Raw genomic sequence first — 15,267 nt, forward strand, 5'->3', positions numbered from 1 at the left:
TCCTACTATAGATGGGCTTCCAGGTTGTGAAGGGTAGAATCTACTTTTGCTTCTGTAGGTTTATTTTCCCAAGTGTCTATGACAGCAGTCACTTGAGAGAAATATTTCGTCAACTCACTTTTTGATATTTTAGGCTTTGGCTTCATTTTTCATTTGTCAAATTCAATATATTTGTACTATTTGTAACTTCAATTTAGATGACTTAAAAGAGAGTGATATGGTTGCAGGTTATAGTTTCTGTGCTCCAGATTGTCAATCAGCTTATCAAAGACAATGCACCATTTCAGGAAAATGCTTGCCATATTGGTCTTGTAAGTTTAACTATATTTTGCCAATTATTTCTTGTTGTTTAAGGGTGGTCTATGCTGTCAGGTTGCTGTCCTGGTCCATACACATTATTTTTAGGGTTGGGTGGTTTAGTGGGAAAGTAACAAATTAACTGTGAGTTAAATGTTCGCTACTGGCTAATGCCTAAGGTTTCTGATAATGCCTTTACAGATTCCAGTTGTAATGAACTTTGCAGCATCTGACCACTCAAGAGAAATCCGTATGCAGGCTGCATATTTTGTGCAGCAATTGTGCCAGACAAGGTGTGATATGCTTAATCATATTAGTTTGATACAGCATATCAATCAGTGTTTGTCTTCTATTTATTTAACTGACTGTCCCATTTGCTGCTATCTGTGGTACTCTGTGAACAGTTCGCTGACTTTACAGATGTTCATTGCATGCCGTGGGTTGCCCATATTGGTTGGTTTCCTGGAACCAGACTATGCAAAATACAGGTATGGAGTGTTCACATGGATATGACAGACTATAAGGAACAAGCGTAGTTCACTGAAGTTCTCAGATGATATTGCCAACCATAATTTTAGTCATTTCATTGCGCATTTTACACTGATATGAGAGAATCCTTTTGGTGCTTGGTTGCGTTTCTGCAGGGAAATGGTACATTTGGCAATTGATGGTATGTGGCAGGTCTTCAACCTGCGAAGTCCTACTCCCCGGAATGATTTCTGTCGAATATCTGCTAAGAATGGAATCCTGCTCAGGCTTGTTAACACTCTTCACAGTTTGAATGAAGCAACTCGACTTGCTTCAGCAGGTGGTGGAGGCGCACCTAATTCTGCAACTGATGGTGTTATGCAACAGGCACGGTCAGGTTCTCTTGAGCCATTTCGTCCTTTCTCTAGTCTCCGTGATACATCTCATCCACGCTCTGGTCAGCTTGATCCTACAAAGGTTAGATCTGGACTTGATGCACACCGTTCATCAACAGGGGCTCCAGAATCTTCACAAACATTAACAGCACAAGCACAAAGGCTGGATATAAGTCAATCTGATTCGAGATATAGTCCTGGGCAGTTTGAGAAATCATGCACAGCTACAGGAATTTCAGACCCATCAATGGTTAGTAATGCATCAGAGCTTACAGAAAACATTTTGTCCTCCACAGGACAAGAATCACTGTTGTTGCCATCTAAGGATCGTGAACAATTTGAGTTTGGACAGCTGGAGACTTCTCACCTGGAGGCAGACTATTTAAAACAACAACGAGGTGCTCCATCTACCCAAAGAGGTGTCACGGATCAGTCATGGAAACAAACAAATCCTCCCCGTGCTTCAAATGGACTTGTTGGCACTGCCCAGACCTCATCTTCTCAACAAGAGACAGTGCAACCACTCTTAAGTCTACTGGAAAAAGAACCACCTTCTAGGCATACATCAGGCCAGCTTGAATATATTCGTCATCTTTCTTCTGGTCTAGAGAGACATGAAAGTATTCTGCCTCTCCTCCATCATTCATCGGTGGAAAGAAAGGCAAATGGTGAACTGGATATTCTGATGTCTGCATTTGCAGCTGGTAGCATTTCTTGCGTTCTTTTCTTTGTTAATATTCTTGGGTTTGCTTAGTGGTTAATCCATAGAGAGCCTTTTACTGCAGTGAGTCTAAAATGCTATGTGAGGATTATGTTTTCCATGATATAATATAATCTAGCATTTTGAGGTTATCAGTTTGCATTTTACCTGTGCCTGTTTTAGCTACTCTAGTCTTTCAATGAGTGCCTTATTGTGCTTTGAAATATAGTCTTGTTCTAAACATGTAGTGATTCTTTAAGTTATTTTGGTTTGCTGTATGAAGAAATTGTTTAAGACATCTTTTCTTTACACTGTTGTACCACACTATAAGCTTCCTTATACTGCACCAGTGTTGCAAACATCTCAATTTTATTGTGAAAAAATCGTGAAATCGCAATTTTTTGGCTGAAAAATTTGGCAATTTTTTCAAGTGTGAAAAAAACATGATTTTTCATAAACCAAGCAAAAAAATTGGAACTTGATAGACAAAATCGTGATTTAAGTGATATTTTTTGACATTTTTAATTTTTGTATATATATATATATATATATATTAAATTATGCTGATGTTTGCCGATTTTACTGATATCTTCCTGATTTTTACTGATATCTTCCTGATTTTTACAAGTTTCTGGTTTCCTGGACCCTTGCTGATGTTTGCAACATTATACTGCACTGGTGTGACAATATCTTGTTATACCACATCATTAGCTACCTATGCTTTTTGCTGATATGACAATGTTTATGGTTCTGAGTACCATTGATTGTTGCTATTCATTGACAGACTTCTTTGGTATTAGTTCTTTCTTTTGTCTTTCCACTTCACTTCAATGTATTTTGATTGTTATATTCTGAATAATTGCAACTGTAAATGAATCTGAAGGTAACCATCTTACACAAAGCAGAATTATACGTTACCTTTGGTGCTACTGTAAAGGTGGAAGCTTTCTGTATTTCAAATTTCAATTATAATCGATGCTAAAACACATCTCTGGTTGCATACCCTAATGTGTTGACTAAGCTCATTGTGGTATACCATATGGCAGTTCCTTCTCTGTATTGAATTTGAAAGATCCAAGGAACCTTGCATCATTATCTTATTCCTTTTGCCATATGTAATTGAAACTTTACCTAATGGGTCAATAATTTAGGTGCTGTGATTGGTTTTGAGCAAGGTTTGTTATGCTGTAGTTTTAATTTATTTATTAGCCTACATTTCAATAGATACAATGGTTGATGCATCTTCTTTTACATCAGCGATTGCCCATATGAACTATTTTGAGCTTTATTTCATTACCCCTGCAGATTTTCTTCGTGAAGGATTGACATTGGTCTGAAGATTGATGCTTCCATTAAACATTTTAAATGGCAAGCATCCACCACCCATAAAGAGGTGGTAGGCAGCTTACACTGGATGTGTATACCATCCAGCCTTTTTATCTGGTGTTGACAGCCTGACTGCAGAAACAATGGCCCCCTTTCAAGGATGCACCAACCCCTCTGGCTTCAAGAGGGGTGCTTTCACCAACCCAACTGACCTCTCATGGCTTTGGTTTTCTTCATGCAACTAGGATTCGCTGAAATGCATGGAATAAGCCAATAAGTGAATGCTGTGTTACCTAATGCCTGCTTGACTAATTTTCTTCATCTTTGATAGTCTTTGACAGTCCGTCTAGTGTCCATAATTTTTAAATGGAGTGTAGTTTTTACCTATCAAAACTGTCTTTATTATCTTTTTACTGTACTCTTTTTACAGATCGGAAAGATGTTTTGGATTCTTATTCTTTTCCTATTAGTAATCTTATCATTCTTCTTACATTGATTCATATTGAAGAATATGGCTATCTGTTGGTTACCATTAGATACAAGCATAACACCGTGAAAACATGCTATCACAGTGGATCTGCACTGTCATGCTATTGTAAAAATTCAATCTTCCAGGCAGTCCCCTCTTTTTAATTCTATCTGAAACATGGCAAATAGGAAGGATAATTAGATTGAAGGATCAGCTATTCTTTTCAATTGTAGGCCTGGTGTTTATTTTTTATGCTTATTGTTTCTATTTCTTTGCATCTTTTCTGGAGCACTGTTTCTCTGTTTCTTCATTTTGTTTTCCTGTGATTATCATTATTTAATTTAGAATTTCTGTCTGCTGGTTTTGGAATAGATAGTCCACTTAAGAAGGTATATTGTAAAAGTGTACATATGGGTTTTGGTGCTGAAATTTTTGAATGTCTCAGATATTTCAGATAATGGAGCTGTTGAATTAACTTCAAAGTTGTCACCAAAATCATATAAGAAGAATGGACCACTGGTGAGCGGAGGTGGGGCAACTGCTGGTGAGGGAGTTGCTTCCACATCTGGGTATGCTTCACAATCAGCATCTGGAGTGCTTTCTGGGTCTGGAGTTCTGAATGCAAGACCTGGAAGTGCAACATCATCAGGTTTACTATCACAGATGGTACCAACTCTAAATGCTGAAGTTGCAAGAGAGTACTTGGAAAAAGTTGCAGATCTACTACTTGAGTTTACTCGAGCAGACACAACAGTTAAGTCACACATGTGCAGCTTGAGCTTACTAATTCGCTTGTTCCAGATGCTTAACAAGCTTGAGTCACCTATTCTTCTAAAGGTGCGTGTTTCATGCAATTTAGTATTTATACTCTTTTGGCTGAAACCATTGGAACTTTGCTCTATTCCATAATTTTATGGCGAAATTTATTCAACTTTTGCAGATATTGAAATGCATCAATCAGCTTTCAACTGATCCAAATTGTTTAGAGTATCTGCAGCGCGCAGATGCCATCAAGCATCTTATCCCTATCCTTGAGCGGCAGGATGGACCTCTTGTTTCTGAAATACATAATGAAGTAAGTTTTTAATGATTATATGAAAAATAGCATTAACTCCACAACACAGTATTAATGTTATGTTGAAGTATGTCAGTGATCATATCTAGGAAGCTGCTAGTCATAATGCTTACCATTTGTAGCCTACATTATCTTGCATATTATTCCTAATATTGTGCTATGCCAGAGATCTCTTGTTTCTGAAATGTATAATGAAGTAGGCTTTAAATATTCTATGGCTTCATAAGCAGCAGTACAACTTAAGTCACCTGTTTTGTGTTCATTTTTTTGACTGCAATGTAATTCGATAAAAGTTTGTTTATGCAAAAATAAGTTTCATAAAGGTCACCAGTAATTTTGATCACACACACTCACACAGTATTTAGCTTATATTGTCAATATACAACTTTTGTAAGTTTCAGTACATCATATATATATATATATATAGATAGATAGATATATAAGACTTGTAAGTTTATGATAAAACTTTCTATTTATATATATGTGTGGGTGCGTGTTTGTGTCTTTATGAATGAATGTATATATAAAATTTAAATCCATTATACATTCATACTTGTATAATTTTACATAGCTTTTTATATATTCCTAAGTTGCACGAAACAGGGAAATGGGTACGAGTTTCCGAAACAGGCACGGGTACGAAACATGACCCCCCCCCCCAAATTTTGGAAACGGGGAAACACAATATATATATATATATATATATATATATTAGGACATTTAAGAAATATGTGCAATCATAAAGCATATATGATACATTCTAATTTATTACATTATGATTAAATTGTCAATTGTCAATGCATAAACTATAAGTCTCTAAATTTACATCACATTTACTCATGAATGATCACATAATGAAAATAGCAATATCCAAAATCAGCCACGAGAAATTTCTAATTTCTTGTCTCGTGCTTGATTGGGAGTCTCCTCCTACATAGTCGAACGACCTTAGTGCTCTTGATTAAATACAAGTTCCATACCCTAGTACCCTACGTGCTCTTGATTATTGGGAGTCTCCCTTGCATAGAGGGATTGGTTCTCTTGATTAAATACAAGTTCCATACCCTAGTACATGACAAAATCCAATGGAAACATTGCAATCCCCCAATCCTGAAATCCTGAAAAACAAATGAGTCTGCTGGATTTTGAGTGAGATCTAAAATTCTACTTTCTCCATATGAAATCCAATGAGGGCGAAACCACTCTCAAACATCCTGAGTCATTTCATGGTAATGTTAAAAATTTAAGTAAAAGGATGAAAATGAACTGCATATCAACACTAGGGCAATAGGTTTGAACATTAGGCTCCCCCACTAAAAAAATCATTTTTTTTATAACTTGAGAGGTATCTAGAAGCATCCATAAGATATTTTAGTCGCCCAATAAAAAATTAGAAGGGAAAAAAAATAAAAATACAAGAAAAAGTCACGTTAGAAGAGGAAACTCCACCGTATGGCCTGGAAACGTGTTTCCGGCCGTATTGGCCATGTTTCCTCCCCGAGAAATGGGCCAGTACAGTCGGAAACAAGTTTTTAGGCCATACAGTACGAGTTTCCTTGTTTCCGTCTCGTTTCCAGCTGGAAACGGACCCTTCTCCAACGTTTCCTGCAACTTAGATATATTCACAGTTTAAATTTAAAACCCATCGACCATATTCCATGTCAACCCTGTTTATCTTGTAATGTATGTGGACCCTCCAGTGTGAAATGTAATTCATTTTTGCTCTAACCTGCAAACCCAAATCTGCATCGGAACCTGCACACATATATCATCACATTGAAGCGTTGGAAGCATGTGGGCACTTTGAATAGAGCTTGCATGTGACAAAGTTTTTTGACAGAGCATGCTTGGGTATGAAATCAGGTTGGACTTCCATATTCCAGTGTTGATCCTCCATTTGACACTTAGGAAGGTCAAAGTTCGATATGATGTGATGTTGTTAGGAGTCGAGAAGTCGTGCAAGCTACTACTAAGCTGTCCACGGAAGAACAAGTAGCTGATGAATAAGACAAGCTAAAGCTTGTGGTTATGTCTCCCTAGTTGAGATGGAGTAAGGGACTCGTCCCTAGTTGAAAGGGAGTGATGATGGGCACTGTGTTCTCCATGTGTCATGCGTTATGGCTAGGACTAACAGTCGTAAGCCTAGTGAAGGCACTGGTAGGGAGAATGGAGGATTGGATAAGCATCTAGGACCGATACTCCTTGAGGATTGGGAATCCAAGATAGGAGTAGTCCCGAGGATCGATACTCTTTGAGGATAGGGTAGGGTATCCAAGATAAGAGTAGTCCTGAGGAGGATCGATATTCTTTGAGGATTGGGAATCCAAGATAAGAATAGTCTTGTAAGGACATACCTGGTGAACATCCAGATGGGGTATGTGCCTTGAGAGGTGGTGGTGGTGGTGTCCAAATATATGCCTCCTAGCATTGTGCTCTAATCTAGTGGAGAGTTAGAGCTTGTTAGTCAAGTCCTTGCATTTTTGTAATTGACAATGTTGGTTATGCTTTGATGATGCTTATCAATCTGAACTCTTGTTATGAGAATATTTCAATTTGAGGGTATCCTCTTATTGTGGTGTGTCATTATGAATACCTCCCTAGTTAAGAGGGAGTGTTGGAAAAGTAACTAGGTTTGGTCTTCATAATTATTATTTTACTTGTTTCAATTATTTCATGTAAAGGCAAAAAGAAGAAAAATAAAATTTATATTATTACTATTTTTACTAGTCAAGGCATGTTCTTCATGCTCATAGGGTTTATTGAGTCAAAAGACAAAGAGTCAAAGTCCCATTTCGACTTCTTGTAATAAAAGTGAAAAATATTTTTATTGCACTCCACAAGACCAAGTCGGCCCTCCATATGGACAAGTCAGCCTGCCCAAAGGACGTGACCCTTCACATAGACAAACAACTATATATTGGCTCCTGTTCTCCTTCATAATTATTATTTTACTTGTTTCAATTATTTCATGTAAAGGCAAAAAGAAGAAAAATAAAATTTATATTATTACTATTTTTACTAGTCAAGGCATGTTCTTCATGCTCATAGGGTTTATTGAGTCAAAAGACAAAGAGTCAAAGTCCCATTTCGACTTCTTGTAAGAAAAGTGAAAAATATTTTTATTGCACTCCACAAGACCAAGTCGGCCCTCCATATGGACAAGTCAGCCTGCCCAAAGGACGTGACCCTTCACATAGACAAACAACTATATATTGGCTCCTGTTCTCCTTCATTTTGGCAATCAATTCATTGAGGTTCTGTGGCAAGTTAAAAGGCTTATATGTGAGTTTTCTGTGGCATAGGATCTGAAAAAGAAGTTTTTCTGTGATGTATAACCTGGAAAAGATGTGAATTTCTGAGGCTAGAATATTACAAAGATATGCAAGTTACTAAGACTACTTTTGTGATGATATGCAAGCTAAAGGAATGTAATGTATGTGAAGTGTGAGCCATAGAAGGACTGTAATGAATATGATATGCGAGCTGTAAGAGGACTATAAGATCTCTGAAATGCGAGCTACAAGAAGGACGAGTATCTTTGTGGGACAAGGCATCTGATGGACAAGCTTGTGACAGATTAGGTTGACCATATTGAGGATTAAACATGACAGAGAATGCACGGCTTACTTGGGGCATTTGTGGAGGTATTGGTCTTGGTCTTGGGTCGTGGATATCTCACTTTGATCTGATTCTATAAGAAGAGGAATTTTTTGGGTTTTCCCCCTTGTGGGGTTTTGGCCCTGGCTTGGAGAGCCTAATTTCTTGTGTTCTTTTGTTTTAACTTTTTTTGTGATCTTTAAGTACATTTTGGTAATTGCTTGATGAAGAACACAACATAATAATAAAAAGCCAACAAACACACACAAGTAATTATCATGAAAGATAAATCTACCCTAATCTACAAGCTTAAGGGATTTCTCAACATTTTAGCCACTCAACAAGCATCCTCAATTCTATTCTCAAAACAACCATGTCAACACAGATTTCGGTTCACATTTCAGGTTGATTTTGAGCCTGTAACACGTCTTGATTTTGGGCTAGAACAGGTCTGCAACAGAGGTTTACTTCGGCTTGCAATAGGACTCAAGGATTCAGCTACTTAGAAGTCAGAGGTTTACTCCGGCTTGCAGTAGGACTCAAGGATTCAGCCTGTCTAATTCGGGCCTGTGTTAAGCCTTTGCAATCCTTCCTTGGTAGCTCGGCACCCTTCCTTAGTCAACTCTTCTTTGCTTCTCAACTCGACCTACTTCTTCCTCTATTCAGATCTTCCATGGTCTTATTTCAGACCTTATTCCTCACACAACCACCAAGTCGGTGCTCAAATGAGCCACACGAGTGGCATATATATAGTGTTTGGCATCGTCTTTTTGGGGGCCAATTTGTCTTGGGGCCAGCTTGTCCATTGGCTAGGCTGACTTGTGAAAAGTTTGTGCAAATGCATCTAGATGATAAAATGTCGGTGTCATATTGATGTTCTACAGATCTGCCATTATCATATTCAACTTCTTGTCCAAGAACAATCCCATAAAAGTCTCCTTTGGGTAGTACTTGATGTTTTCTGTTAGAAACTGAATAAGCTTTCCCCCCATCCCTAGCCATATTGTATATCTCATCAAATTTACTGTTATCTTCACAACAGGTTCCCCTCTTAATGATATATCAATTTCACATCTAACCTTAATCTTAACTTTTAACCCGAGGTATGGTGCAAACCCGCCCCTTCTATCGATTATCACAATAATAAGGTCACCTCCATGGCAGTCAACTAGTAAATCACTGCAACGTGTGCTCAATGGGAAAGCTCCAATTTCTCTATCATGCAAAGGCCACTAATCATAACACTGGAAAGTTTCACTGGAAATTATTTTTCGCCAGCAATCTCAATCGAATCAACTTTGATACCATGTAGAAATTTTGAAAATCAGGCAACTAATGCAACATTTGAAATTTCACCTCGACCTGTAGGTTTCCTAGATCTATTCCCTGTGAACTTTCAGCCAGAGGGCTGATCTGAAATGTTAAATTACAGCAATATATTTCACTTCTCTTAAGAGCAATTTCACCCAACAGCCCAAGAGAATAAATACCATGTATGTATCAACCTTTTGGAGTTGACGTAAATGCTTCTCGAACTGCATTCCTAGCCATTCTAAACTATCGTGGATCACACAATAGCATCTCAATGAGAGGCACATTTAAGTTTCTTTGTAGAGCACTATGAGTGCTATCTTTGTAGAGCACTCATCTCAACAATCTCAAGGGTATACTTCTGACGACACTGGATAAGGCTCTACAGTATACATGAAACCTAAAGTAATTTTTTTCTGTGGGGTAGGGTTTGGCCATGTCAATATGAACATAGGTTTGAAAACTGCAAGATCCATGACTTCAGCTAATAGCTGTAAAAGGACTAGTTAACACATCTACCAGCAGCAAGAACAGACAGGGAAGTTAATTCGAATTTATAAACTAAATAAATAACAGTAAAGCATAGCTAGAAATGGGGTACACCAAAGCAGATAAGTCGCATCAGAAAGTATGGGGTGTTGAGAAATCAAAGATCTTGTTGATTTCTCTGTCATGATAATTACTTGTGAATTTTTTGGCTTCTTTATTAGATTTTATGTTTTCTTTATTCGTCAAATAATTACTAAAAGTACAAAAACATGAAGATCACAAGAGACAAGAACACAAGAAATTAGGCTCCAAGCCAGGGCAAAAACCCCTCGAGGGGGAAAGCCCAAAACAATTCTCTTCTTATAGAATCAAATAAAAGCGAGATGTCCAAGACCCAAGAACCAAGACGAAGACTGCCACACAGACACAAGTCAGCCCTCCATCAAAGATTCTCCACCAATTCAAAGTCAACAAAGTCAACTCTGGTCAAACATCTGAAATCTGGTCATCTCCTGAAATTTCGGCTCCTGCTTTTTTGGTCCCTGAAATCTCGGCCCCTGAAATTTCGGGCCTGCAATACCTCAGAAAAATTCGCAGAACTAGGGCAGAAAATTCTTCATCTTCTCTCTCCTTTTTGTCTTCCTCTCTCCTTCGACTTTGCTAGTTTTTCCTTCGTTTCTTAGCACAGAGATCGATGTACATGATGAGTGAATGAATGGTCTCCAAAGTGGTTGAGTTGCCCTCTATATATACACATCAGGAGGTTGAATAGGTGGCTTTTGGAGCCCAGGCTGACTTGTTCCCAAGGAGAGCCGACTTGGTCTTGTGGTGACACTTCTGACTCTTTTGACTCTTTTCTTTTTCGTACAATAAGTCCAAATGGGACTTTGACTCATGACAAATTTCTTTTGACTCAATAAACCCTAGAAGCATGAAGAACATGCTTGACTAATGAAATAATAATAATTTCTCTTTCTTCTTTTGTTTTTTTTACATGAAATATACAATGACACAAGTACGATGATAATTATGAAGACCGAACCTAGTTACATTTTCCAATATGGGGAAGCTAATAGCTCTCAAATGTAGTTGTAATAAAGATTTCAACACTAAGAGACTACTGAATAATGTCTTCAGGGGAGTGTCTTAGGGTAATGGGGTCTTGGGGGGGGGGGGGGGGGTGTGGGAGGGGGCGCGGGGGTTTCCTGGTGGCTTCAAAAACCTCCCACTGGCACTCAGGATGTCAAAGAAATTGAGACTTTCCTAGCATCCAAAGCCACAAAGAGCCTCCTGAATAATGTCCTCAGCTGATTGGCCTAGGCTAATATGGTCTTGTGGGTTAATCCTTGCTGCCCTAAAAATCATCCCACTGGCACTCAGGATAGATGTCAAAGAAGTAGAGGCTCTCCTAGCATCCAAGCCCAGGGAATCTTTGGTAGTGTTAAAGAAATTATGTATACATTTATGGGATAATACCTTTTGGTGATGCTAATGCCAAGTGTGTCTGACCTTCCTCTGAACCCTTGGCACACCGCAATTATCCATGTGGCACTGGTCAGGGAACAGTGTCGAAAAGAAACAGTTATCAGGTTGGGTGTTCAACAGCTTGCAAGAACTGTGTATATGCAACTGGGGTTGCTTTGTTATATGTTGTAGCAGTTATATATTGTTATAATCTTAATCTTAATTTAATAGCCTACTAGCTAGTTGATGATCTTAAAGTGATTTTGTGAGCTTAGTTTGCAGCCAAGATGTGTTTGTGTGTGTGACAACATTACTTGGTCCTAAACTCTGCATTACTAATTCAAGACTGTTGGTTTCATATTTATGAAGGTGCTTAATGCATTATACAATCTTTGTAAAATAAACAAGAGAAGGCAGGAGCAAGCAGCAGAAAATGGCATAATTCCACATTTGATGCGTTTCATTATTACGGACTCTCCCTTGAAGCAGACTGCCTTGCCTTTGCTCTGTGATATGGCTCATGCTTCTCGATATACTAGGGAGCAACTAAGGGTGCACAATGGGCTGGATGTTTATTTGAGCTTACTGGATGATGTGGGCTGGTCAGTTACTGCTTTGGACTCTCTTGCAGTTTGCCTAGCACATGATAATGATCATCGAAAAGTTGAGCAGGCATTGCTTAAGAAGGAAGCTGTGGAGAAGTTGGTCACTTTCTTTCAGTGTTGCAGTGAACAATCTTTTGTCCATATATTGGAGCCATTCCTGAAGATAATCACGTATGCTATCCTCCATTTGCAGCTATTTTGATAGCTTTCCAGTCATTTGTATCTTGTTAATTTTAACTCAAGCTTTCATTAAACTAATAATATGATACTCTGTTGCAGAAAATCTGCTCGAATAAATACAACATTGGCTGTTAATGGACTAACACCATTACTCGTGGCACGACTCGATCATCAGGATGCCATTGCTCGCCTCAACTTACTTAAACTCATCAAGGTTTGTTTTTTCTTTTTTCTAAAAAAGTCTGCAGGAATCATTTTTTTGGCTGTTTTTGCTTAATTAACTATAGTTTGGCTGGTGAGTTGGTCATGCAAGCAGAAAAGCATTAAGCCATGATGAGAGATAGAGAATGCTCAAAGAAACCAAATATTGAATGTTGTGATACGTATATGACAGTTTCAAATGAATGTTATTATATTATGGCAAGAATATCTGGGCAAAACTAGTTCTGTTGTCCTTAACTTCCTCTTTCAGTTACATCTTTAGTTGCAGTAGTTCATTTTCTGTACAGGGACACTGCATACACACAACCATGTTTGATTAATTTCTTGATATTTTCTCTACCTTAGAGCTTCCAATCATCAAACTTTAGCATTGTTATTGTGCATCCTTGTACCGAGAATGTCTGCAATTGTCTATAGTTAAAGGTTTATAATTCAGTCCATTCTACGATTTCAATGAACAATAGTGAAGTTTCAAACAAAACCATATTTACATTTTCATGCCCTAAAATTGGCATGCCTTCATAATACCCCAGTGGTTACCGCATACTACATTGTAAATGTCGTACTGAAATTCAAAAATATATCTTTTATCTATTTATTATTTATTTTTAGAATCTATCAGTTATCAAATAGAGACATGAACATTGCATTGAGCAGATTTTTTGTATTAACTATAATGATTACAGTGAATAAGAATTTACAAATCTAAGACGAATATAGAAGTAAATATGCTCTAGTTTCTACTAGTAGCCTTGTTTCAGTAGTCATGTTTTTCCGAGGGCTATAGTTACAGCATTATCTGGTGAGCAGCAAAGCTTTGAAGCATCAATCATGTTTTCATCATCCTCCTTTTCAAAAATGGTATCTCATGTATAGGCAAAATGCATTGGTGGATGTACTGTCTGCAAGATTGCAAATGTCCGAGTATTGTTGATGAGAACAAAATATGCAAACCTTCTCTTTGTTTCATACCCCTTCTTTGTTTCTTGTCATGTCAATAAATTCAAAGATGCTGCATTTGCACTCATAATCTTTTTTATTTTAATCCTTTATTGGTGAATTGCAAAACATTAATGATTTTGTTCAGTAAATCTAGTTACTGATTTTGTAATGATTGGCAGTATTGTTTTCTCACAAATTGAACTTCAAAGGAGAATGCATGCTTAAAAATTGTATTATGGATGTGGCAGGCTGTGTATGAGCACCATCCTAGGCCAAAACAACTGATAGTTGAGAATGATTTGCCCCTCAAACTTCAAAGCCTTATCGAAGAACGAAGGGATGGTGAGCGCTCTGGAGGTCAAGTGCTTGTGAAACAAATGGCAACTGCCTTGCTAAAAGCTCTGCACATCAACACTGTTCTCTGAGGATATTATTTCTGCTGCTTATCTTATTTCTCAACTGGGAATAAGATGTAGTCTTGGCATATGTAAATTGTATGATTTCATGTGTTTTTGTTTGTGAAAAAAGAAAGAATATAAAATTTTTGTAGGTGAGAATTAAAAATGCGGCGCATCATTGCTTTTGTTGTTGATAGCCCCTGTAAAAAGAAACATCTTTTGTGAATATTTAGGTGTTAATATTGTTTTTCCTTCTGCTCTTAATGTATCAACATTGCTGAATTATTCGACGATCAGGTTCCTATGTGATGTAATTTTTTCATGTAACATAGATGGTTTTCATGAGCATTTCATTCAAAGGAATTCCTTGTCAATTCAAGACATTGCTTTTGTTCGAATGCTTAGTTAAAACTACGCACTGATAAAAATATGCAATCGTAGAGACGAATAAGATTCATAAATAAGCAAGTTTATTCCTTTGTGTAATCAAAGTTGAGGCTGTCTCCCTGTTTCAGATGTATTCTTATTACATTTTCACTTACGGTTGTTTATGTTTGCATATATATTAATGGCAACCTATAACACTCAAGCCTATAGAAGGCATTCACTTTCGTCATTTTAGATATCATGTTTCCAATTATTCTAAATATGATCAGTGTTTACGAGGTTTAATTTAGAGCAATAATGGTTCTTGTTTTGATCAGAAGGACTAACTGGAAAAGACAGGATATTTGTAAGAGGCGCTGTATTCAATGTTATTGGGCAATCCAACTAATGTATTCGGCACTGAAGATTTTTGTTAAATTGGCAACTAGGGCCAAACTCCATGTGGGTCAGCGTATTTATGGCAGCTGATATTTTTATTGGATCCCTCTCGTCGAGAGGTGTAGAATTGATCCAAAGATCATCCAATTCCGATAAGTATTTATGGAGATATGAATTTATTTTGATTATGGATTTATTATCTAGCCGACCAGCAATTAAGGTAGGCTCAAGAAGCCCAAACGTCGTGTCTATTCATCATCCTCTCTTTAGTATAAATAGAAGAGTTTTTGATGTCAATTGGCACACGTATTCTTAAGGTGATCTCCTCTCCACGTCTGGGTTTTTGGAAGGAGAGAACCTAAAGATACGCTGGCTCAAGGGTGATGCCCTAACCGCAGGAAACTACAAGCATATGAGGATGAGCCAACAAACAGACCCAATACAAGGTACGCAGGCCCTAACCTACGCACAGTTCATGAAGAAAAAATTCATGTTGTTCATCATGAAGACATTCCGCTGTAAATGGAAACATATACACAGATATATGTAGACTGTAGACATATA

At 37.6% G+C, this 15,267-nt stretch overlaps 1 protein-coding gene across 2 annotated transcripts in view; it reads left to right on the plus strand.

The window, feature by feature from the left end:
• Positions 1 to 14,247, plus strand: part of LOC149178508 (MAP3K epsilon protein kinase 1-like) — a 199,982-nt gene extending 185,735 nt beyond the window's left edge. For both annotated transcript variants that reach the window (XM_089420367.1, XM_089420368.1), the window contains 9 exons: positions 228 to 311; positions 499 to 590; positions 702 to 785; positions 942 to 1,864; positions 4,101 to 4,492; positions 4,596 to 4,730; positions 11,961 to 12,367; positions 12,476 to 12,590; positions 13,789 to 14,247. In XM_089420367.1, the coding sequence (XP_089276493.1) occupies positions 228 to 311; positions 499 to 590; positions 702 to 785; positions 942 to 1,864; positions 4,101 to 4,492; positions 4,596 to 4,730; positions 11,961 to 12,367; positions 12,476 to 12,590; positions 13,789 to 13,965 (2,409 nt within the window). In that variant the 3' untranslated portion in view covers positions 13,966 to 14,247. The remainder of the gene's footprint in view (positions 1 to 227; positions 312 to 498; positions 591 to 701; positions 786 to 941; positions 1,865 to 4,100; positions 4,493 to 4,595; positions 4,731 to 11,960; positions 12,368 to 12,475; positions 12,591 to 13,788) is intronic.
• Positions 14,248 to 15,267: the final 1,020 nt, after the last annotated feature.

The sequence above is a fragment of the Pinus tabuliformis genome, chromosome 4_1 (genome assembly GCF_031772625.1).
Source record: "Pinus tabuliformis cultivar Carrire ecotype Pingquan chromosome 4_1, CPIR1, whole genome shotgun sequence".
NCBI classification, from domain to species: Eukaryota; Viridiplantae; Streptophyta; class Pinopsida; order Pinales; family Pinaceae; genus Pinus; species Pinus tabuliformis.